The 25,497-nt window shown below is 50.0% G+C and overlaps 1 protein-coding gene and 2 long non-coding RNA genes across 3 annotated transcripts; 2 read left to right on the forward strand and 1 right to left on the reverse strand.

The window, feature by feature from the left end:
* Positions 1-702: 702 nt before the first annotated feature.
* Positions 703-5,895, reverse strand: LOC118004303. Its single transcript, XR_004677531.1, has 3 exons — positions 5,815-5,895; positions 3,639-3,748; positions 703-1,463 (listed from the first exon to the last, which is right to left on the reverse strand). It is a non-coding gene; the product is annotated as an uncharacterized LOC118004303 (long non-coding RNA).
* Positions 5,896-14,098: 8,203 nt separating this feature from the next.
* On the forward strand, positions 14,099-18,118 carry LOC118004302. Its single transcript, XR_004677530.1, has 4 exons — positions 14,099-14,255; positions 14,900-15,027; positions 17,356-17,440; positions 17,830-18,118. It is a non-coding gene; the product is annotated as an uncharacterized LOC118004302 (long non-coding RNA).
* A 4,224-nt stretch (positions 18,119-22,342) lies between these two features.
* THRSP (thyroid hormone responsive) lies at positions 22,343-25,168 on the forward strand. The gene is made up of 2 exons (XM_034995615.1): positions 22,343-22,881; positions 24,330-25,168. Exon 1 carries the CDS (start codon positions 22,410-22,412, stop codon positions 22,860-22,862), a length of 453 nt encoding a protein of 150 aa, XP_034851506.1. The 5' UTR covers positions 22,343-22,409; the 3' UTR covers positions 22,863-22,881; positions 24,330-25,168.
* Positions 25,169-25,497: the final 329 nt, after the last annotated feature.

Here is a 25,497-nt window from a genome sequence, read left to right on the forward strand (position 1 = left end):
GATTAAAAATAAACATCAGAGCACTGTAGTGGGAATCCATTTGTGTAAAAACATAAACATAACAAACCCCTTCTTCCATAAATTTATATCTAATTATGTCAGCATAATTGGAAAGGTATAGAATAATACTCACTGGATGTTACCATTGGTTAATCAGTAAGGTGGTTGTAGAAGTAGGGGAAGAGCCCCTGGGTGGCTCAGTCGGTTAAGCATCTGACTCTTGATTTTGGCTCAGGTCATGATCTCATAGTCTGGGATCAAGCCCTACCTCAGGCTATGTGCTCAGTGGGGAGTCTGCTTGAGATTCTCTCTCTCCCTCTCTCTTTTTTTTTTTAACAATATATATTTTTTAAAGTATTTATTTGACAGAGAGAGACACAGCAAAAGAGGGGACACAAGCAGAGGGAGTGGGAGAGGGAGAAGCAGGCTTCCCGCCAAGCAGGGAGCCCGATGTGGGGCTCGATCCCAGGACCCTGGGATCATGACCTGAGCCAAAGGCAGACGCTTAACGACTGAGCCACCCAGGCGCCCCTCTCTCTCTCCCTCTCCCTTTGCTCCTCCCCCGACTCCTGGGTGTGCTCGTGCTCTCTCTCTCTTTCAAATAAATAAATAAATCTTAAAAAAAAAAAGAAAGAAAGGGACAGGGGAGAGTATTGATTTTTTTTCTAAATCTTTGCATTATGTCATTAGTTGCAGTGAACATTAAAAAGTATAAAAGAGAAAAATAAAAAAGACAAGACAACACCATAAGACAAGCAAAAGGCATTCCAGGGAGAAGTCAGCTTTTCAATTTGGGAGATCTGGGAAGGCTTCATGGAAGAGGTGGCATGGAAGCTGGGTCTTGAAGGAAGGAGGGAGACGTTTGTTGAGAGAGGACTGTGTGGCATTCTTCCCAGCAGAGGGGTCAGCTGTGTCAAGTGAAGGAGGGAAATGGAAAGAAAATAATCATATGCTGAGTACCTACACTGAACACAGACACTTGTTATCAATCCATCCCAGCGTTTAGACCTATTCTACAGATGGGGGAACTAAGGCTCCGAGAAGTTAAGGGAACAGCTAAAAGGACACACAGCTGGTAATTGGCAGAGCCAAGCTGACTCCATGTCTTTCTCATCCCAAATTCTCTTTCTGTGACTATGAAGATTTGTTTTGTGTCTGGGCGATGTGGTTCGAATGGGCGATATGGTTCGTGCTCCCTCAAAATTCCTATGTTGAAACCTAATGCCTAATGTAATGGTATGAAGAAGTGGGACCTTTGGGAAGTGAATAGGTCATGAGGCTGGAACCTTCATGAATGGGTTTCATGCTTTTATTTAAAAAAGACCCCTGGAGAGCTCACTAGCTCCTTCCTTCTACCATATGAGGATACGGTGAAAAGACAGCCATCTGTGAACCAGGAAGTGGGCTCTCAGCAGACACCAAATCTCCCAGCACCATGATCTTGCACTTCCTAAACTCCAGAGCTGTGAAAAAGAAATGTTTGTTGTTTACAAGCCACACAGTTTATGGTATTTGGGGTATAACAGCCCAAATGAGCTAAGACGCTGAGCAGAGTACGTACCTTGAACACTATGTCTCTGCAAATGGGATCAAGCATGGGGAGGCTGCTGTGATCTCCTCAAGGCAGACTTCGCTGCCCACCATGTCTGGGTGGAGAGCCTCCCGCAGGCTCCGCACAGCCCCCGTGCCAATTACCCTTGCCTAGTCCAGCTCATCCCGGCAGGCTGATCAGCCACATGAGCCAGGATGAGTCCTTGGGGAGGGTCTGTACCCCAGAAAGGAGGGCTGGACACTCAGAGGGACAGTGGGTACTTCTGACATGACCAAGCAGCCTGGGCTTTTAGCTTCATTTCCTGTTTCTTCCCCAGCCCCGGCTGCCCTGAAACGGCCTGCACTCCCATGCCTTCCTGCCTTTGTTTATGCTGTTCAGAATGCCTTTCCCCATAGCTCATTCTCTCTGGAAAACAATTCTCAAGGCCCAACTCAAATGGACCTCATCTTCCTTTTATATCCATGGGGACATGTGACCCTTCCCATTCAAAATAGGAATCATCCCCTCCACTTTGCATCTGAGGCCCCCACTTCATGTATGAGGGCCCCGAGGCTCCCAGAGATGAAGCAGTTCTTTCAGAGTCCTTCAGCCCTGGGCAACGAGAGACCAGGGTTCTAGTTCTGGCTCTGCCATTCGTGTGTCACCTTAGGCAAGTCTCTGCCCCCTCTGGGGCTTAATTCTCCACTCTAACATGGTGGGTGTTGGGATGTGGCCTGAGATACTCTGCAATGCTGTCTTCTTTGATGCTATGGCAACAAAGGAATTCAAACAGCTCCTTGGTGTTGCCTATGACTAGATCTTGTTTCCCTTTGGCCCGACTCCAAGAGCAAGTACTGCTTCCCTCTGCCCTCCTCCCACTCCTCCCACTCTTTGTTCTTCCTGAGACAAAGCTGCCAGCCCCTCTCCTCTCCAGGCGGCTGGGCTTTGAGCCAGCCAGCCAAGTGGCAGCTGGGACTCAGATGAAAGGGTCCTTAGAGGGTTGCCTGTGGCCAAGTGCCCAGCCCAGCACGGCCCAGGGCCTGGCAGCCCTGGGCCCAGCTGTCCCACAAGGCATCCTGCCACACACAAGGCTCCCTTTGTGGGCCCTGCAGCAGGGGAGACCCCTGCCAACAGCCTACAAGGACCCTCTTCCCCCTCCCTTTGCTCCACACTGGCTTGAGAAATATGCAGGTCCTTAGAGAAAGGTCCAGGCCCTGGGCCCGGCTGGCCTGACTTTGGGCCAGGCACCTTGGAGAGCTTTGTCCCACTTAATCTTCAGAACAGCACTGGTAGCAGGTAGTGCTATTCCCTTTTAGAGAGGAAGGACACAGATACCTGAGGGCCCACCATGTGCCGATCCCAGTGCCAGGCACTGGGAAAAGAGTAGTGAACCAGAGGACAAGAGCCAAGTGCAGGGAGCTCACTGTCAGCAGGGACACAGGCTGCTAAATAACCACACAAATAAATATCTGATTACACAGGATGCTCAGTGCTCTGACGCTAAAGAGCAAAGAATCATGAGAGCACACAGATCATGGTGGGCTTATTAGTGAGGAACCAGGGCAATGAAGCCTTCCTGGGGTGAGGTCTGAAGGGGAAGGGGTAGGAGGGTGGGTAGGGAAGGGTACACAAGGCCCTGAGGCCTTGAGGCAGGAAGGAGGTGCTGAGTTAGGGGAGGGACTGGAAGAAGGAGGTCGGGCAGGAGTGAAGAGGGGTGTCCCTTTTGATCACCTTTGGCTGAGACAGCCTCTCGATGGAAAGGCCACATTACAAGCCCCAGAAGTAGTGCCTCCATGAGTCCGCTTCATAATCAATCAACGTGTGCTTCCATCCCCCTGGAAAGCCCTCCAACTCTGCTCAGGAAATTCTTTTTTTTTTAAGATTTTATTTGTTTATTTGACAGAGAACACAATTAGGGGAGCAGCATGGAGAGGGAGAAGCAGGCTCCCTGCTGAGCAGGGAGCCCAATGTGGGGCTCGATCCCAGGACCCTGGAATCATGACCTGAGCCGAAGGCAGACGCTTAACCGACTGAGCCACCCAGGCGCCCCAGGAATTTTTTATTTAGAAGCAAGTCTCCTTAACTCTCAGAGCCTCACATTTGTCACCTCAAAAATGGGAGTTGTGATGCCCCTGCGGGGTTTCCGGGAGGAGTCCAGGAGGCGACGTCCAGCCCATGGCAGGCACGGCGCGGGCACAGGTGCCCCTCCCTGGAGACCTGTATAGGGAGGAAGCTTGGCTGGGTTCCGTCTGAAGCCCTACCCCCTGACCTGCCCCAGACCCAGCAAGCTCCTCTCTGGGGGGAGGAGGCAGCCAGAGCTTCCGGGTAGAGGTTAGCATTTGCTCAGCCTGGCCTTGACTGCAGGGACACGGAGCATGGCTGGAGGCCAAGTGTGCCCCGAGTTCACCAACTCATGGGCCCAAAGAGGCCCCTTGGAAGGAGCAGGAACCAAGATGCCCAGAATGGTGAATGGTAATAAAAGGAAACCTCTGTCCTATAGGCATTGTCTCCTTTATCTTACGGTGACCCTGTAGGGAAGACTAAAGGGGAAGAGCAACATCATCCCCATTTTCCAAGGGGGGCAATCGAAATTCAGAAAGGCTATTTTTCTAAGTCAGGATCGGATCCAGGAGTCTGGTTCCAGAGCCCGTGGTGCTGGGCACTCCCTGCCGGGCAGGCCAGGGCCCAGAGCCAGCACTGCCCAACGCCCAGACATAGCCTCTTTGAGAACACACAGTGGCTTAGTCCAAATCTCCCAGCAGCCCCCTGTCAGACCCAGGGCCTCAGTTTCCGCATTCATCTAACTGTGAAGTTGACAGCTAGGCTTGACGATGGTTAAGGTCCCTTCCAACAGTATCAGTCTTGGTTCCTTCTAGTGCAAACGATGTCAGGATGAACCCCTTAAAGCCATGGGGTGCCACTTCCACTCTTCGGATCAGCCTCTAGAGCACAGGGGTTGAAAGATGTGTGTGCAAAGTGTGCGTGCAAAGGTGTTCATTGCAGCACTGTTTATAGAAGCAAAAGACTAGATTAGAAACAGCCTTAATGTCCATCACTTGCGGACTAGTTGAATAAATTAGAGTACATCCACATTCTAGAATATTCTATATCCACTACAAAAAATGAGGCAGACCTCATATATACATATATATATATATATATATGCACTCCTGCATTTGCATTGATAATTTCCAAAAGGATATACAGGAGACTTGGTCATCATTACCTCTCAGGTGAGGACTAGGAGTCTGCCATGGGTGGAAAATCACTTTTCGTTGTATATTCTTTCATACTGTCTTAATTTCTTTTTTTTTTTAGAAGTATATATTTTTTTAAAGATTTTATTTATTTATTTGACAGAGAGAGACACAGCGAGAGAGGGAACACAAGCAGGGGGAGTGGGAGAGGGAGAAGCAGGCTTCCCGCCGAGCAGGGAGCCTGATGCAGGGCTCGATCCCAGGACCCTGAGATCATGACCTGAGCCGAAGGCAGACGCTTAACGACTGAGCCACCCAGGCACCCCTATACTGTCTTAATTTCTTGCTATGTATATGTCTGTCTTCTATCCCCCCTTTCTCCTTTCTGCCATCCATTCTTCCTGCCTCCTTCCAAACATTCTCTAGATGTGTTTCTTGTTTTTCTTTCTTTTCTTTTCTTTTAAGCAGGCTCCACACCCAGCATGGAGCCCAACGCAGGGCTTGAACTCATGACCCTGAGATCAAGACCTGAGCTGAGACCAAGAATTGGACACCCCTATTGTTTCTTTTTTAAAAACAAGTCCTAATGAGGTGCCTGGCTGGCTCAGTTGGAGGAGCATGCGACTCTTGATCCTGGGGCCATGAGTTCAAGCCCCACACTGGGTGTAGAGATTACTTAAATAAATAAGTAAATAAATAAATAAAAATAATTTTTAAAATTACTTTAAAAAAAACCACACACCCCAAAACAAGTCCTGTAGAGGACAGATCATGTAACCTGTGTTTAAGTCCTGGCCTTGACATTAACTACACGATTTTACGCAAAGCCCTTCTTCTCACTGGGCCTCAGTTTTGCTACCTGTAAAATAAGGTCACTGGGGAGGTAATCGTCAGATCCCTTCAGGGCAGAGGTGGGACTGAATGGCCCTGAGTGATCCACATTCCCCCAACTGGCCACAGTGAAGCAGAGGAGACCCCTGTGCATAGCCTCAGTAGTACCAATCCCGGTCTGAGTTTGTGGAAGGTAAGCACCCGGACATGACCCCTAGCGGACAGGTGTAACATTTCCACCTGCCTTCTACTCACCATCCTTCCTTGTAAAGGACCGGGTTCCCTCTGGGGACCAACCCCTCCTTTAAAGCCACCATCTTGCCACTACATGTAGCTTGAGAATGAAGTTGACATGCAAAGGAAAGTAGAATTGAGAGAAGATGAGAAATTTGTTTCTAGCTCTCACTGGAGCACTGACCAAGCTATTGCTAAGGCCCTAGTCCAGTTATTTACCTCGGGTATTCACTTGGGACTTAAGCCATTTCACATTGGATCTATCCGTCACTTACATTCTTTTTTTTTTTTTTAAGATTTTATTTATTTATTTGAGACAGAATGAGAGACAGACAGCATGAGAGGGAGGAGGGTTAGAGGGAGAAGCAGACCCCCCCGCCGAGCAGGGAGCCCAATGCGGGACTCGATCCAGGGACTCCAGGATCATGACCTGAGCCGAAGGCAGTCGCTTAACCAACTGAGCCACCCAGGCGCCCCTGTCACTTACATTCTTAAGAGGCCCAGGGGGTAGGAATCCTGTGCTGTATCTCTGCCATTTGTTTCTCCAGATTTACCTCATCCTTCCCTGCTCTGCACTCTGGAGGCTGATCTTCAGGGATCACATACACAGGCTCCCTGCTCTCTGGCTTCCTCCCACATTAGTCCCACGGGCAGCCTAGCGGGATATCAGAAGGTAAGGGGAGGCTGAGGTGAGAGTCCTTATTCCCTGGTCCCCTCCCGGCCCAGGGCCTGTAAGCCAGCTGCTCCTTTCATCTGAAGGTCCCACCTCCTATCAGGTGCCCTGGCCACACAGCTGTTCTCTGGGGTTCTGGTAACTGCTCTCTCCCTCACCCTCTGCAGGCTCCCTCCTGCTAATGGCCCCAGGGATGCACCACTCCTCAGGGCTGGTGCTGCCATACCTTTATAAAGAGTGCCCTTATTCAACTCTCCTCAAATCTGCAGCTCGAGTGAGCTCTTGTGTGTCCTGCCTATGGGTGTTCTTGAGTGTGAGCGTGTGTGTGTGTGCATGCACACGTGTGTGCTCACGTGCGCATGCACTGTTGCTGTGCCATCACTTGACAGTTTTTTTTTTTTTTAAGATTTTATTTATTTATTTGAGAGACAGAGAATGAGAGAGAGAGAGCACATGAGAGGGGGGAGGGTCAGAGGGAGAAGCAGGCTCCCTGCCAAGCAGGGAGCCTGATGCGGGACTCGATCCAGGGACTCCAGGATCATGACCTGAGCTGAAGGCAGTCGCTTAACCAACTGAGCCACCCAGGCGCCCCATCACTTGACAGTTAATCATGAGCTGGGACAGGAAGGGAACTGATTTTACTGGGTATCCACCATGCACCAGGCTCCACACAGGGCACCTTCTCCACACAATTGGGTTCATCCTCACAAGTCTGTGAACTAGATATTTTTAGCCACACCTTACAGAAGACAAAACTGAGGCCCCGATTGGAAAGGGGACTCACCTAGAGTCTCACAGCTGAGTAGCAGTGGAACCAGGATTTGGAATCCACATAGGTCTGGATCTAAACCCCGTGCCTTTTAGCCCCTCAGGTGCCACTTTCCAAAATGCCGGCTTCATTCTCATCCTGTATGTCTCAGCTTAAATGTCACCTTCCTCAAGAGGCCTTCCATGACCACTGCATTTGACCACCCAGTGGAAGTCACCACTGAGCTTCTTCTTTTTTATTAAAGACTTTATTTATTTATTTATTTATTTATTTATTTATTTATTTGAGAGAGTGAGAGACAGAGAAAGAGGGGGGAGGTGAAAGGAAGAGGAAGAAGGACAAGCAGACTCTGCACTGAGTGAGCAGGGCTCCATCTCACCACCCCGAGATCATGACCTGAGCTAAAATCAAAGAGTTGGTGGCTCAACCGACTGAGCCACCCAGGTGCCCTCTGAGATTCTTCTTCATAGTGCCCTGTGCTTTTCCCTTGTGATGAGTATTTGTTTGCTTATTTATTTAACGTCTGTCCAACCCGTTGGATTCTAAGCTCTGCGAGGCAGCCAGTTTCCATATCTGTCCTGTTCACCAGTCTCCTCCCGTGCCTGGCACAGTCGCCTGCTACATGCTAGGTCCCAAAGGAATGTTTGCTAAATGAAAAAGTGGCAAAGGAAAGGAACAAACGTTTATTATGCGCTTGCCCAATGCGATTATGGACGATCTCATTTTCTCTTCACAACAATCTTAGGAGGTACATGTTATTGTCCCATTTCACTGATGAGGAACCGGAGGTCAGAGAGGGAGTGCGACTTTCCCAAAGTCATGCAGCTTAGAGCCAGGGTTCCAACACAGGTCTCCCTGATGTCACAGCTGTGCTTTTTCCAGGGTGCCCCTCTGTGCCCTACTCAGGTGCTCACAATGGGCAAAGAGGAGGAGGGACTGACCAGCGGAACTCGCATGAATCATTCCTGGACAAACAGAAACTTCAGGGAGCAAATAGTGTCTGCTTTGGCCACTCCCCTGGGACCAGCCACTCCCAGACCCTCTTGGGCACATACCCTGCCAGCCCAGCCAGGAAACCATTCTCTTCCCTGTTTGCCCTCTTGTTTTCAGCCTGGCCCTATCTGGTCTGTAAGTCTCTGCAAACACCCTGTACTTTGCCTTTCTCTGTAGAGCTGCCCATGGCTAATCATCTGCTTGCCAAATTCCAAGGGTGGGTCCTGGATACCAAGTGTGTGGTGTGTCCCTGAGATCCGCATACGGGTCACCAGCTGGTGCAAACAAAGCAAGGGGCTCTCCTGCTGAGTCTGCAGGACCACACAGCAGCCGAGCCTGGGGGGAGGATCTTTTCCTTCCTTCTTCCTTTGCTCCCAGACCCTGCCCAGTTCCCTCTTTACAATCATTGCCACCCAAATGAAGGGGGGGGTGGGGGAAGCTTCTGAGATGTGGAGTCATTTTTTGTTGTTGTTGTCTTGAGCTGGAAATCATTACACAGGTGTGTTTACTTTTTGTGAAAATTACTTGGGTGCATTCCTCTGTGGACAAATTATACGTCAATAAAAAGTTTATTTAAAAAAAAAAATCATTGCTACACACTCCTGCCCCAGGGTTCCCCAATACTCCCTCAATATTCCCTCAAACCCTCATCTAAGACCCTCAGACCCTTCTCATCTAAGAGTTTCTGACAGAAGCCTGCCCAGCAGAGACAGGGTAACACGAAGGAAGCAATATGGGCAGTGGCCCAAGTCCTGGGACCTCCTGGGACCTCCTGAGTCCTCGCGTCCCCGCTCCTCGTGGACAGCCCCCACAACCCTGCCCTGACATCTGGTGAAGCCCTGAAGGCTTCCCTCTGGTACGGGCTGAGTGAGAGCTTGGGTACCCTCCCTACTCCTCCCCGGATCGCTTTTCTAGGGCATGCTAGCAGCCTCTAGCCCAGATACCACAGGGGAGCTACGTTCTGCCGCCTACTGTCACTGAGAAGAGCGGCTCCCATGCCTTGTACTCAGGACCTCTGCCCTTAGGTTCTTGGAGAGGAATGATCTGCGTCCCATCCAGCTCCCCATTCACTGGCTGCCTGCCCTAGTGTGTGGGCCCCCTGCTTCTCACACAGCCCCAGCGCACCTTAACCCAGAGGAAGGGGGCTGCTGTGCACGCCTAGTAGGTGGTGGGGACAGAACTCCTGCAGCTCAACCCAGCAGGAGCATCAGACTGCGCTTCTGGTGACAAGCTCCAGCTCCTTGAACAACCAGGGAACTTCGTAGAAGGCTGTCAATGTCCTCTGAGTTGGGGCAGAGGTCATGCCGCCTCCATTACACACATCCACTAATAAGATTTGACGCATACCATTTTAAAGATTGGTTTGAACATGAATGCCCTTTTTTTCCCATCTAGGATCGTGAGGCTATCCCCCATAGCATTAAGGGCTCTGCAGAACCCCTTCTGTAACGACCACACGGTTTGTGCTGTATGTATGTATCATAAATCTATCAGGCCACATTTCATTTCTTCCTTCTTTCTTTCTTCTCCTTTACTATAAATAGCACTGCAAGAAGCATCCTTTACATGTAAGGCACTGTGCAAGGAATATGCACTTTTTTGAGGATCTTACTCCTCATTGCCAAATGACGAGGAAGGCTGTGCCCACCATCCAGGCGCACGCGGTGTGGTTGCCTCAGAATATGTTTTTGCCCCAAGGTCAGAGTCGACCCCGCAGACCCCGCAGCGGGCTACAAGAGCTGAACACAGGAGCTGCTTTGCAGGCAGGGCCTGACACTCAGCCAGGTCACCTCCACCGCCCGTGGCTTCCTGGGATCGGGAGCATTGATTTTTTTCTGTACTGGTCAGACACACCAGCGAAGCCATTCACCCCGCCTCCACCTCCTGCTCCATATTCTCTTTTCTTTCTCCTGTCTCCTCTTTCTCCTCCCTTTCTCTTCCTTTTCTGTCTCTCCTTCCTTTTGTTTTCTCCTTCTCCCTCCACGTCTCCACTCTGTGTCTCCCCTTTGACTTGGGGCTTCTTTCTCTCTGCCTCTTTTCTCTCTGCTTCCTCTGCGGCTCTACTCTTTTCCCTCACCTTTGCATCTTCCTCCTGGAACTCAGCCTCGTCTCTCTTGTCTCTTTTCTCCTTCCCCTCAGTGGCTCTCTGTCCTCCACCCACCACTCCTGCCGTGTGAGTCATAATTTCCCCCGGGAGATAAGGCAGCCTTTTCCCTGATAGGCCTTGATCTGAAGGAGCAGTGAGTTTGCCTCCTACAAAGGGCAAAGCTAACTGATCTCAGAATGGGGAGCTGCCTCGTAAACCAGCATGACTCAGGGCTTCCAGGTTGGGAGAATCACCGTCCATCAATCAAGCTGCCCTTAGAGGCTTTGTCATCCTGGGGGCCAGCATGCTGTGCGTGATGACTCACCAGGACAGCCTTGGCATGGTGGCAGCCATGCCAAGGGGGTGGGGAGGGGCATTGGAGTTTATGATGTTGCCCCTGGGAGGACACCCCCTCTCTGTGGGCAGGTCCAGGGCTGGATGCTGGGGACCCAGGAATGCAGCAGATTCAGGCCCCACAACCATGTTTGTCATTGTGTGGCCTCACATCACAATCGTCAGGTAGGATGTTTATAACAATTCAGGTTGCTGTGCCCTAATTCATCTTTATTAAACCAGAATATCTGGGGATGGGAATCAGGAACCTTCACATCAAAGATAATTTTGATGCAAAGGCTGGCAAGTATCTGTTAGACTTCTTTTTTTTTTTTTTTAAGATTTTATTTATTTATTTGAAAGAGAGAAAGAGAGAGAACAAGTAGGCAGAGAGGCAGGCAGAGGGAGAGGGAGAAGCAGGCTCCCCGCTGAGCAGGGAGCCCGATGTGGGGCTCGATCCCAGGACCCTGGGATCATGACCCAAGCCGAAGGCAGCGGCCCAACTGACTGAGTCACCCAGGTGCCCCATTATCTGTTAGACTTCTAGAATCACACACCTTCTGTTCTAGTAGCCCACTCCTGGGACTTTCCTCTAACAAAATATTCCCACATGTATTATGCACGGGGATTTTTTTTTTTTTGCAGTATTGTTTGTATTATCAAAAAATTGAGAACACCTTGAATACAATGTCCATTAGTAAAGAATGTTTAAATAAATGATGATGTCTCCTACTGTGGAATAATAGCCATTAGAAAAGAATCCAGCATTCATAGAGACAGAAAGGTGATTAGAGGTTACCAGGGTTTGTGGGGTAGGGATTAAGGAGTTATTGCTTAATGGGTACAGAGGTCCTGTCTGGGGTGTTGAAAAATTTTGGAGGTTGGCGATGGTTGCACAATACTGTGAATGTAATTAATGTTACTAAATTGTATACTTAAACATGGTCGAAATGGCAAATTTTATGTTTTATATATATAAATATATATACACAATAAAAAGAAAAGAGAATAAGGTAGAATCACATGCACTAACATGGAAAGATACCCAAGATAGATTGTTCAGTGAAAATGGAAATTGTGGACCAAGAAGTATAATAAGAATTATTAAATTCTGTGTGTGTGTGTGTGTGTGCGTGCACGTGCATGCCAGGAAAAGACAATAAGGAATCACACCACCCTCTTAAAAGTGGTTGTCACTGGAGGTTAGGATTGACAGGACAGGCAGGAAAAGGGAGAAAAAGAGGGGTGCCTGGATGGCTCAGGCGGTTAAGCAGCTGCCTTGGATTTAGGTCATGATCCCAGCGCCCTGGGATCGAGCCCCTTGTTGGATTCCCTGCTCAGTGGGGAGCCTGCTTCTCCCTCTCCCTCTGCCTACTTGTGCCTTCTATCTCTCTGTCACATAAATCAATAAAATCTTTAAAAAAGAAAAAAAAGAAGTGGTGGGATTATGGGTAATTTTGGATTTGGGGGGTATTTTTCATACAAAAAATGGGGACACCTGGGTGGCTCAGTCGGTTAAGTGGCTGCCTTCTGCTCAGGTCGTGATCCCGGGGTCCTGGGATCGAGTCCCGCTTTGGGCTCCCTGCTCGGCGGGGAGCCTGCTTCTCCCTCTGCCTGCCGCTCCCCCGGCTGGTATTCTCTCTGTCAAATAAATAAAATCTTTAAAAAAAAAATGTAAACACACTCAACAAAACAAATACCATCCTTGTCCTCAAAGAGCTCAGAATCGAGTGAGATTGAGATAATTCCAACAAAACACCATTTGTGACAAGACCTGCAGAAACACGGTGGAGGGGGCACAGTCAGGGAAGTCTTCCAGGAGGAGGCAACATTTTGGCTCTGGCCTTCAAAAACCACAAGGAGTCAGCTAAGTGGAGACGCGGAGCTAGAACTCTTCTGGGGAAAGGAAAGACAAAGGTTAGAGAGAAAGCATGAGGTTAGGGAGGTGTCTGTGACGCCCAGGAGCTGAAATGCACCATGCCTTGAGAGGAGCAGGGGGAGAGTAAAGGTTTTCTGCGCGGGGTGGGTGGGTGGGGGGTGACAATCGATTGATCCGAATTTGTGTTTTGGGTAGATCCTCTGATGAGGTCTTTTCTGGGCTGAGGTTAGAGACCCTGCTCTCTGGCAAAGTCTGGAAACTTGTAAGGTGTAAACAAAGTCTTTCCCGGTCACCTCAGAATTTCAGCTGAGGCCCCAAAGGCTGAAACATTGGGAGAGTTGCTGACCCTGAACAGAGAGGCTGGACCACCTGCGCAGTACCCCGAAGGAGGGAGGGCAGGGCGAAGACCGCCGCCTCACCTACTCCTGGCCACAGGGAGTAAGCTAAATCCCCCAGGAACGCGGGAGGACACTCTCCTTGGAGACTTGTCGGAGCACTCAGCTCTGCCTGGCCTCCAACCCACTCTTCACCAGGGACTGGAAGAAGCTGTCCTCCCCTCCCCTCAAACCAGGAGAGGCCTCAGGAGAACTATTCTGGGAGTCTTGGCAAGGGGGGTTCTGGGGTCTGGAATCTGGTGGCAGCTGGCAAATGGAGGGGCTCCTGGCAAGGGGCTGTTTCCTGTGCAGCACGTGCAGACCCCACAGAAAGGAGCAGAATGCAGGCCTTCTGGAAAAGGACCCCGCAGAAGAGGGCTTCCGTTTAGGGGTGAGGGAACCCCAGCAGAAAGAGGCTGGAGGTGTAAGGAGGAATGCTGAAGCAGAGGGGTCGTAAGCAGCCCGCAGGAGGAGGCACCTCCCTCTTTAGGGGTAGTGCACTGGACAGTGCGCTGCGTCTCCAAGGAGCCCATCAACGTGCCCCTAAGAGAAGGTGTCCGCATAAGGACCCTGCCACGCCCAAGTGACCTCCGAGGCGGTGACTTCTCCTCCCCCGCCGCCCCGGCCGACCAGAAGTTGCCCGGGGAGGGGCGGGAGCAGCAGCGGCCGCGCCAGGCCGCCCAGCCTCCTCCCCAGCCCGCAGGTGTCCCAGCCCGAGGTTTGCTGTGACGCAGGCCTGCACTTAAGTAATCACCCATCAAGAAACGGGAAACTCAGAAAAGCTAGGGGACCCGCCGAGATTTCATCCGGGAACAGTGAAGCATGAGTCCACAGAATCCGTTCGAAAGGGCAATGGTAGGGAAAAAAGAAATCGCCTTTGTGCTTTCACCTGCTGAGTCAAGCCCCTTTAATAAATAGCTACAAAACATTAAAGACGCCTATCTTGTGAGTGGGGGTCCTGGAACGATGATAAGATTTTCCTCCCACTCTCTCCCCTATCGGCCAACCCTTTTCTATTAAAACGAGGCGGACAATTACCGCCTGGAAACTCGTGTGTTTCCGCTGGCGACGAGTCCCGGCTCGCTGGCTGGGGTTCGGGATCCCCGTCGCTCCAGGCTGCGGAGCTGAGGTCCTCGCCGGCCCCGCAGCGCCCCCTGCTGGCGGGAACCGCAGAGGCCGGCGCCCCGCCCAGCCTTCCCCGAGCCCGCAGTCTTTGCGGCGGGGCACCCCTTGGTGCGCGAAGGGCAGACGAAGGGTGTACCCTTGCAGCCAGGACGGGGGCCGCCTATCTGATAGGGGAGGGAGACGATCTGGTCGGAAACGTCAGCGGCGGGGGTGAGCCCGGGCAAAAGGAGGTGAGGCAGGAAGAGGGGAAGCAAGGCTTTGGAAGTTACTGCGGAGTTCAGGAGGGTGCGGGCATATTGAGGAGTCATCAGTATTTTTGCTCTTTTGTGTGTCTGGGCTTTTTGCTCAAGTTGGTACCTCTGCCTGGAAAACATTTCCCACTTTTCCTTTTTTTTTTTTTTTTTTAAAGAACTTAATGTATTCAAATATATTGAGAATGAATATGAAAATATTCGTGTACCCATTACTCAGCTTGAGAAATAAGACCTAATAAATATAAAGTACCCTTTCACCATCTCCCCGTGGCTCCTTAAATTCATGTTTTCATTCCCATGTAAATTTTTATTTACTGTTTATGTATGTATTCATAAATATAGATGCAGGAAATCAGAAAAATTTTAATAGATGTATCCTTTCTTCTATATATACTGTATAGAATATATGCTATATATGTATACTTTCAAATATACTATAGTATTGTATAGTATAGTATATATATAGTATATAGTGCATGTACTGTGTATATAGTGAATATGTATATATGAATATATGTACAGAGAGAGGGAGAAACGTTCCCCCCCCTTACCACCCTGCCTTTAAGATTGTTCTCATCTTTGTCTGACTTGCTAACTCCACAAAGTTGTTATCCCTTCAGGAAGCTGGAAGATGGTCAAGAAGATGCAGCTGTAGCCCCTCTCATCCTACTTCAGCCAAATCAGTTACTTCTCAACCTATTTTATTCATTGGGCTTCTGTACAAAGTTTCATTTAAAGAACTAGCATGGTAGGTTAAAATAAAATGGAAAGGGTTGAGGAGTGTGGTAGGCGCAATGTCCTAATCCTGGCATCTGTGATTATGTTAGATTGCATGGCAAAGGGGAATGAAGGGTACAGATGGAATTAAGATTGCTAATCAGTGGACCTTGAGATAAGATTATCCCGGATTACCCAGGTGGGCCTAACAAAAGAATAACAGTTCTCGTAACTGGAAGAGAAAGACCAGAAAGGTGGCAATATGAGAAGGCTTTTGCTGGCTTTGAAACTGGAGGAAGGGGCCACCAACCGAGAAATGCAGGCAGCACTCTGGCCTGGGTCCCAGTCTAGGGGCCAGCCCTGTGGGCAGAGTGAGAGGTCCCCCCAGCAAGGGTGTCTCCTGGAGCTCCTCTGTCAGGGACTGGCCATCTTGGAAGGAGGCAGCTGAGCCAAGGCCCCATCACCACTGAGCTCCCTGGAGTCCAGGTGCTGGTGTTGATAGCCTGCCCCCGAGGGTTTCCCCTGAGGGGGAGCTCAGTAAAAGTGGGTCAAGTGAACAAAATGGAAGAAAGAGTGAAGAAATACCTGGGAAGCACACCCAGGTAGACGGATCCCCATAGTTTTTATTCATGCATCCTTTCAGTCAATAAACTAAGGAAACTTTCTTGAGTGCTTGTGGTCCTGGAGTCACAAGGAAGAATTAGACCAGTTTCTTGCCCACAGGGGGTCCCAAGTAGAAGAGAGACAGACATGTTTTCTGTATAAGTGACTAATCTTGTCTGGTCACAGAATATTTTTTTTTAAAAGATTTTATTTATTTATTTGACAGAGAAACAAAGCAAGAGAAGGAACACAAGCAGGGGGAGTGGGAGAGGGAGAAGCAGGCTTCCTGCAGAGCAGGGAGCCTGATGCGGGGCTCAATCCCAGGACCCTGGGATCATGACCTGAGCCGAAGGCAGACACTTAACAACTGAGCCACCCAGGCGCCCCTGGTCACAGAATTTTTAAATATCATAGCCCTATTGTAAGTGATACATATAGCAGTGAAGTCCTTCCAGGGGAGTGAATAAAACACGATTAGAAATATAAATTGGAGGGGCGCCTGGGTGGCTCAGTCGGTTAAGCATCTGCCTTCAGCTCAGGTCGTGATCTCAGGGTCCCAGGATGGAGCCCCACGTTAGGCTCCCCACTCAGCAGGGAGTCTGCTTCTCCCTTTCCCTCTGCCACTCCCCCTGCTTGTGCTCTCTCTCTCTCAAATGAAGAAATAAAATCTTTAAAAAAAAGAAAAGAAAAGAAGTATAAATTGGAGCCTCAGTTTTTTTGTCAATAAAGTAGAAGTAGGGTTGCATGATCCCTATAATACACCCAACTCTGCTAGTCTGGACCTTTGACCCATCCGCAAGGGAGCCCTTCTGCCTCTGCCTCTCACTCAGCGAGCCCAGAAGCCCTTAGGCTGACCCCAACCTAGTTGCATCCGTGGGAGGAAGGACTGGGCCTTCCCAGAACTGAGGGAGGGGAGTGACAGGGAGGAAGTTGGGAGTGGAGGCTGGATGGAAAGACCTGCCAGTCTCCTGGGTCTCCTCTGGTCAGCAAACAGTTTGCGGTGGATTCCCTGAACTGCAGAGATGCCTGTATTCTCAAGTAACAGAAAAGGCCCGGGCCTCTTAGGGTGACCTAAGGACTCCAGAGAAGGGACCCTGCCGCTCCCTCAAATAGCTCTCTCTTAGCTGGTCAATGGACTCTTGATGCCTCAAAATCCTCCATTCAGGAGACAGTGGGGTTTTGGGGGTTTTTTTTGTTTTTGTTTTTTGTTTTTAGCTTGAAAGAGTCTCTACTTAGTCCAACTCCTCAATTTTGCAGTTGGTAAACTGAGGCCCAGAGAGGTAGAGTGACTTGTTTAAGGTTACCCAGGGAGGTAGTTGAGTCTTTAAGGAGAATATTTTATGATCAGTAGTACTGGTTGTTCCCTCTCCCTGGGAGATAGATCCTCCAGAAACTGAGAGCATTCAGGCCTCAGCACAGGTATTTCTTCTCCCCTGGGGTAATAACTATGTATGGAGTGAATGCTTGACTCCCTGGCCACAGACATGCCCTGGGCATCTTGTTGAAATGCAGTTTCCAGGGGCGCCTGGGTGGCTCCGTTGGTTAAGCATCTGCCTTCAGCTCAGGTCATGATCCCAGGGTCCTGGGATCGACTTCCAGCATCAGGCTCCTTGCTCCGTGGGAAGCCTGCTTCTCCCTCTGCCTGCCGCCCCCCCTGCTTGTGCTGTCTCTGGCTCTCTCTCTCTGGCAAATGAATAAATAAAATCTTTAAAAAAAAAAAAAAAAAAGAAAGAAAGAAATGCGGTTTCCGATTCAGTAGGTCCTGGGCAGGCCCTGAGAATCTGCATTCCTGATGAGCTCTCTGGTGATTAGATGCTGCTGATCTGCAAACCACACCTGTAGTAAGTAGCAAGGCTCTAGCTATTTTATTTTATTTTATTTTACTTTGTTTCTAGTACATGTCACAATGGGATAGTATCATATTTATCTGTGCATATGTTCACTGTGGCTTTCTCCCTACTAGATACAAACTGCCTGAGTGAGGTGCCTTGTCTGCTTCGTGCCTTGTTCTATCTCCAGGCCCAGCACAGTGCAGACACAGGAAGCCCTCAATATATGAGGTCCCCTGGGTGACAAAGGGGCCAAGTTCTGGAGGGCAGGGACCAAGATGCCCTATTTCCTCCTGCCTCCCTGTGGCATAGCGGGGAGTAGGAACGCATCAAAGGGGTTCAGTATCTGGGGGTGGAGGTAGAACGGCTCTTGACTCTTGCCCCCTTGTGTTTCTCAATAGGTCAGGACTGAAGTAACAGTGCGAAGAAAAACAGCCTGAGGCCTGCAGATAGCAGATGGTGCATATGTATAAAAGTCATTTTTAAAATTAGGAAACTTGTCGCAACCTCAGTCTGAGTTCATTCTCTGGCTGCCTGGACCCAGGCCCAGCCAGGGTTGCCTGGACCCTGGCAGTTCCCAAGCACTACTTGGTCATCTTACCCTTTGTACAACATTCACATGGTGTTCCTGACCTGACCCTTGGGGGCCTTGACCCCAGTGCATCTGGGGCCCAGATCAGTTTATCCAACTTGGGGAATTCAGATCCCCTGAGGGTGAGGCCACCGGCAGCTTTGTGGAGGTCATTCCAGGAAGTGCCTCGCTCAACCTCAGTTTCCCCACCTAAGAGCAGGGAAGCAAGGGAGGGGGAGAGGGGGAAGCCTGGGGAAACCCAGTAACGCTTGAGGTCTAGTCTAGCTTCTGCTACCTCTCCCACTCCCCGGTGGCCAGGACTTCCTTACTAGCAGTGGCCCAGCTGGACCAGATCATCTCCCAACTCTGGGATATAGCGTCTGGAGAGCAAGGACCTCTGAGTCCAGTGGACCTTGCTGAAGCAGAGCCACCTATCCTGCCCCACCACACCCCCTGAAAGTAAAGACCCCATGTTCCTTCTTTCCTGCCTTCCTCCATTCCCCTACCCACTCCTAGAACTTCTCTGAGTTCGGCCTATCCCCTCAGATCCCGTCTCTCTGTCCACGAATCCGAGAGCTGGGCAACCACTAATTCAGCAACATTTCATCCGGGGCCTTCCATCTGCCAGGTAGACCTGAAGGCAGTCTCCGTTTGTAGCCTGCTGGCCGGACAACGCCGGCCCCCATCCTCTCCCTCTTCCCCAGGACTCCTGTATGCGCTGCACTTGTTCACTCACATGGCTCCTTTGTTCTCCCAATTACCAATTTGCTCATTTTCTCCAGTTTTCACTAACACCCGCCCATCCACTCACTCACTCACTCACTCACGTCTGTCACACTCACTCGTGGAATCCATCTGGGAATGGACTGGCCCGAGATGGGGTTAGGACATAAATGCAGAGGCAGAATGACACAGAAGGCACGGCGACCGTGTGCTCAGGTGGAGGCCCCCAAAGTCTGAGCTTGAGGGGCCCTCACAAAGATCAGCCCCCTCGTTGAACAGATGGGGTGGAGGAGGCCCAGGGAGGCCTCGGTTGGCCCCAGGCCACTGGGTCAAAGATGAATAAGCTGCCACTTGCAGGGCGCTTCTGGCCTGCCCACCATGCCAGGATCAGCTCTCCCAGCCCTGTCCACATCACGCTTTCCAGTCCTGAGCCAGAGACCGGGGGCTGGGTTCAAAAGGCAGGGTCATGCCCTCAGAGACCTGGACATGGATTCAGAAGGAGTTATACAACAGGGCTGACAGGGCCTTCCCTTCAGAGAGCTCCCAACCCTTCCCTTTACAGCCATGGACACCGGAGCCCAGGGAGCCTATTTGCAAGAGGGCCTGGCAGCAGCCCCAAACCCAAACCACAGGGTCCAGCCTCGTGGTCTGTGGCTGTACCCACTGCTCAGCCATCCTGGATGTCTGAATACAAAGGAAGCCCCACTTTCCTGAGGAGAAAACATTTTAAGAATATTTTTCCTGGGCACCTGGGTGGCTCAGTTGGTTAAGCAACTGCCTTCGGCTCAGGTCATGATCCTGGAGTCCCAGGATTGAGCCCCACATCGGGCTCTCTGCTCAGTGGGGGGCCTGCTTCTCCCTCTCCCTCTGCCTGCATCTCCCCCTGCTCATGCTCTCTCTCTCTCCCTCAAATAAATACAATCTTTTTTTTTTTTTTTTAAGAATATTTTTCCTGGGATGTCTGGGTGGCTCAATTGGTTAAGCTTCTGACTCTTGATTTCGGCTCAGGTCAGGATCTCAGGGTCATGGGATGGAGCCCCGAGTGGAGCCCCCTGTTGGGCTCTGTGCTCAGTGCAGAGTCTGCTTGTCTCTCTCCATCTGCTCCTCCCCCCAACCCTGCTCGCTCGCTCTCTAAAAAAATAGATAAAATCTTTTAAAAAAAGAATGTTTTCCCCAATAAAGGTCAAAAACAAGCAAAAAATGTTTTAGAGCTGGAAATGAATCAATCAAATCTTTACTTAAGTAAACTGTAAAAATTAAATTGTTTCACTTTATTAATTTCGAAAACTTGCTCTTTTCTACTCATAGTTTAGGAAACAATTTTATGCAAAAGCTTCATCCCGCTGACTGGTGGAGGTAATCCTGGGGTCATGTGTCTTGCTAAGAGTTTTGCTTCCAGTAAAGTACTGGGAGAGCAACCTGGACGATGCAGACGTTCGGGACAGGAGCGTGGCACGTCCTTCCTTCCCTGAGGAGTGATTCTGGAAAAGAGGCTCCCGTTAGCACCTGCGTTTGCACGCCAGTCCTGGGGGGCCAGGTGTGGCTGCAGCCGCTTGGGCTCCCTCGCCTGCCAGAGTCCTCACTACTGCCTCCCGTTGAGCCAGGGACTCTGTTTTTCAAGGTGACTGGACATTATGACCAAAGACCCTAGAATGTATGGAGAAGTGAATCTAATGGTCATTATTCAGCTCGTATCTATGGAGCATTTGCTGCTCTGGGCCCTGGGACAGGTACAAAATGAACTGAAATGTGTGTAGCAGGTCCTGGAATGGAGGAATAAAAGAGGGCTTGGGAGAGCAGAGTGAAGACAGAAGTGCCAGAAGGCAGTGCACCTTTACTGAGGTCTTGCAATATGCCAGATATCTGATAACATCACGGGTAATCTGCACAATGACCTGTCGTAGGAGTTACTACTCATCCCAACTCCTCCTTGCCTAAGAACTAACAACGTGTATTCTTAGGCAGATTACTTTACCTCCGTAGGCCTCAATTTCCTCCTGGGTAAATGGGGAACTCCTACCACACATGTCATTGTTGGGAGGATTGAATTCTGTTTTTAAGCACTTTTGCTTTGAAAAGTAGGCCCTCAATCAGTGTCATTGTGATTACACCAGAGGAGGAAGCCGAGGCTCAGACAGGATCACTAGGAGACAGGAGCTCAGACTAGGGAGGAGCTAAAGGGAGGTAGAATTCAGTTCAACATAAAGATGAACTTTCTTATAGCTCTGGCCATAGGCATGGGAGGGAGTGGACAAGTGGACGATGGTTAGTCAGGAGGGTGCAGAGGGGGCTCCCACCCTGGGGTGGGGGTGAGGGTGGCTTAGGTGAGAGAAGATCCCCTCCCTGTGCTCTCCTCCTCCTCTCTCCCCACAGCTGGGGCAGAAGGTACCTAGCAGATCTTTCCACCCAGGTGCTGTGAGCAGGTGCCTGAACCAGAACTTGACTCTGACATTTGTTGCACAACTGGGAGCCTCTCTTTGGGCCTCAATTTTCCTTGTTATGCCATAAATAAATATAGCCAATGCAATGTGTGAACTGTGACAACGTGGCTGTGCGAAGGATTGTTGTCTTCCAGGACTGCAGATCAAAGGACTAGGTCAGTGGTAAAGAAACACTGTAACTTGTGGAATTACAGGTTAAAGTGGAGAGAGACCTGCATTCATCTAGGATCAGCCGGGAACCGTACTTTGTGGTTTAGAAAGCATTTTCATGGGCTTTATCTGCTTTGATCCTCTCAACACCTCAAATTCACAGCTAAGGAAATGGATCCAGTTAACTTGTGTAACTTAGGCAGCCTCGTACATCAGTCTAGAGCACTGACTGGAGGTGGGAGAGAGGTGGGGCTGGGCTGGCATCCCAGGTCTAATGGGGCCACAGGCAAGTCACTCTAACCCAGTGTAGAGCTTGATGTGAAGTTAGGTGTTCAATAAGTGTCAGCCAGGAAACAACAGAAAACACAGCTGGGAAGTGGCAGGATTCTGGCTCCCATGTCAGTGCTCTTTGTCCCACACTAAGCTGTTTCACGTCAAGACCCTCCTCCCGGGGCGCCTGGGTGGCTCAGTTGGTTAAGCGACTGCCTTCGGCTCAGGTCATGATCCTGGAGTCCCGGGATCGAGTCCCGCATCGGGCTCCCTGCTGAGCAGGGGGTCTGCTTCTCCCTCTGACCCTCTTCCCTCTTGTGCTGTCTCTCATTCTCTCTCTCTCAAATAAATAAATAAAATCTTAAAAAAAAAAAAAAAAGACCCTCCTCCCTAGTTCATTTCAAAGCCGGGGAACCCCGGGTTGAAAAATTGCACCGTGTGTGAGGAGGCTGGCAGTGATGAGGCAGCCCCGTCTCAGAGAACCTGAAAGAATTCATGACTGCCCTGGGGTCAGAGCACTGGTGGCCAACGGGAAACGCTTCCCTCTAACTGGCAGGTCAAGCTGAGGAAGGAGGGGGCGGGCTCTTGCAGAGGCAGTCTCGGAGTGCTGAAATGACAGGGAGCTGGTGGGTCTGTCTTCGGGCAGCTGGATCACCTGATATAGACATGGGTGCCCAAGCCCTGGGATTGGCCTAAAGAAGGGTTGTGTGGCCCCACTGGCTGGGCTTTGGCATGCTGTCAAACTGCTGTCACATCCAGACATAAAAATAGTGTCGAAATAGTGCTGGGACAGTGTGCTGGGCTTAGCAGGCAAGCAGCAGCCACCATGCAGGTGCAAACCAAGCACTACCCCAAGAACTGCCTGCTGACCGTCATGGATCGCTACTCGGCCGTGGTGCGCAACATGGAGCAGGTGGTGATGCTCCCCAGCTTCCTGCGGGACATGCAGCTGAATGGGCAGGGGCAGCAGGCTCAGGATGGGGCCCTCGATCTCTATAACTGCTTCACCATGCTCAAGACCATCCGCGTGGATGTGGACTATGGGCTGCTGCCCCGAGAGGACTGGTGGTCCAAGGTGGCAGGTGCCAGAGCCCACGAGGCTGAGCATGAAGCTGCAGAGACAGAGGAGGACAAGGAGGAGAGGGTGTTGGGGCAGCTGGACCTGGAAGCTCAGTTCCATCTGCACTTTTCCAGCCTTCATCACATCCTCACCCACCTTACCCTGAAAGCTGAGGAGGTGACAAGGAAATACCAGGAGATATTGGGACAGGCCATGTAGGCCTCGGACTCTAGGGAAGGTAATGGTGGCGTTGGTGTGGGTCAGAGTCCACTGAGGGACATTCCAGGGGAGATGCAACCAACCCAGTGGGAGCGGGAGAACCTGGGTCTCAGACAGGCACCCTCACTTCCGGGTATTAGGGCCATGACCTGGGAGGGCTCAAGGCCAGGCCTGTCTTACTGTCTTGACCCAGGCTTGGTAAGTAATGGCCATGAACTGCAGGGTGATAGTAGGAAAGGTGGCCCGTGAATGCAGACCTGTGTGCACATGTGTGTGCTTGCACATTCGTGCATTTACTAGTAAGTATGTGAATGCTTGGTCAATAGCCCGGGTTCAAGTTCTGATTCCACCACCAAGGCCTTGGTTTCACCAGTTCACTTCTCTGGGTTTCCGTTTCTTCACTGAAGAGTAACAGTAATGGTAAAAATAACTACTGGCATTTGAATGGTTTTATAGTTTTAAAATCACTTGCATGTCAATTTTCTAATGGAACCATCATTCCCTTTTACAGATGAAAAAACTGGGGGCCTGAGAAGTGAAAGGAGTCCAAGGTTACTCAGGGAACGGCAGAGCCAACATGTGAATGAGCCCTGGGCTAATTCGAATCCAGTCCCTTCTCTATGCTAGTGGACTGCCTTAGCACCTTAGGATTCTGCAGCCTGGCTGCAGGTGGGGATTGGGGATGACAGAGTAGAGAGAAATCCCCCTCTCTGTGGGTCAACTATACTTCAATTAAAAAACAAACAGGGGTGCCTGGGTGGCTCAGTCGGTTAAGTGTCTGCCTTCAGTTAGGGTCATGATTCCAGGGTCTTGGGAGCGAGCCCCACATCTGGACTCCCTGCTCAGCGGAGAGCCTGCTTCTCCCTCTGCCTCTGCTCTCCCCCCCTGCTCATGCTCTTTCTGTTGGCTCTCTCTCAAATAAACAAACAAACAAATAAATAAATGTTTAAAACAAAAGAACTAGAACAAAAATCCAACTTGGTGGGATGCCTGGGTGGCTCAGTCAGTTAAGCATCTGCCTTCAGCTCAAGTCATGATCCCGGGATCCTGGCATCGGGCTCCTTGATCAGTGGGGAGCCTGCTTCTCCCTCTGCCTGCCGCTCTCCCTGCTTGTGCTCTCTCTGACAAAATCTTAAAAAAAAAAAAAATCCAACTTGGTGTCAACTTTTGCAAAAAAAAAGGAAGAAAGGAGAAAGAGAATAAAAGCGCACTCCTTGACCAGCCCAACTCCTTCAGAGACAGGGGCAGCAGTTCCACGCCGTGTGTCAGCACACCGGGACCTGGTTTTCATGGAGGCGATCTGGTATAGCAGAAGTTAAAAAAACCTGGGCTCTTGTGCCGGTTCTACCACTGACCTCTGTGCGCCCCTGGACAACGTATTTCAGCTTTCCACATTGCCGTTTCCCTGTCAGTAAACCCCTCCTCCCACTTCACTGACTTGGTTTTTTAAATTTCTGCTCTCCACAGATCCCTTTAAGTGACAGAAGGCAGACTGTGTGGTGAGGACATGGAACAGCTCACTAGCTCTGAGGCAAACCGGAATGGCCTGGACCTGCAGCTGGAAGCAGAGGTGACTTGGTTGTCTGGGATGCTTCCCTGCCTCCCTCGGAGAGCCAGTTTGTGGACTTGGCACCAGGTCACCTTTAGGATGCTTGTTGCTATTCACGACTCCCCTCATGCCTCTCTCCAGCTGGGGTGGTGGCCAGTGGCTCATGAGGAGCTAGATGTTATCTGCCGTAGTACGGCAGCACGTGGGTTTTCCACATCTGAGCCAATGAAACTCACAGCCTTTCTCCCCGAAGTCATTCACCACGTGATCCTGGACATTATTTAACCCATTGGAGCCTAAAATTCCTCATCTCTAAAATGGGATAGTATTACTGACCTCACAAGATTGTTACAGATATTAAACAATTTTTTCTCCTACCCTCACGTTGTATTTGGTCTAGCCCTTACTTTTTACCCTCCAGAACAAAGGGATAGCAAAGTCCCTTGGGATGAATGGTTCACACTCTTATACCTGCCAATCATGAATGAACAATATAGTTCATTTATATTTGTTGGAGTAGCAATAAAAAAATTAAATAAATAAACAAAAACTTGTATTTATCTTTTTTAGCTTCTAATTTCTCAGGCATGATTTGAACAGACATGGAACTCACCTGATTTTGCCCAGAAACCAGTGGCTTATATTTATTCTAATTTGAAATCATGCACAGAAATAATCTTACAGATCTCCCAAAACTAACCTGATTATAAAATCTGAGCTTGGAAATAAATAAATAAATAAATAAAATAAAATCTGAGCTTGGAAACTTTTTGGACAAACATTTGGACTCAAAAAGTCATTAAGAGTAAGTTTATTGGGCGCCTGGGTGGCTCAGTTGGTTAAGCGACTGCCTTCGGCTCAGGTCATGATCTTGGAGTCCCGGGATCGAGTCCCGCATTGGGCTCCCTGCTCGGCAGGGAGTCTGCTTCTCCCTCTAACCCTCCTCCCTATCATGCTCTCTCTCTTTCTCTCTCTCTCAAATAAATAAAATCTTTCAAAAAAAAAAAAGAGTAAGTTTATTGCAGGTAGGTGGGGGTTTTTCCTTTTAATGGCACCAAGTGTAGCTGTAGACAGTGTTAGCTGCTG

The sequence above is a fragment of the Mirounga leonina genome, unplaced genomic scaffold (assembly GCF_011800145.1).
Source record: "Mirounga leonina isolate KUSES-001 unplaced genomic scaffold, KU_Mleo_1.0 Mir_92, whole genome shotgun sequence".
NCBI lineage: Eukaryota > Metazoa > Chordata > Mammalia > Carnivora > Phocidae > Mirounga > Mirounga leonina.

Excerpts from the sequence above, each read along its gene's own strand:
- THRSP (XM_034995615.1), top strand. The coding sequence starts at position 22,410 with ATGCAGGTGCAAACCAAGCACTACCCCAAGAACTGCCTGCTGACCGTC.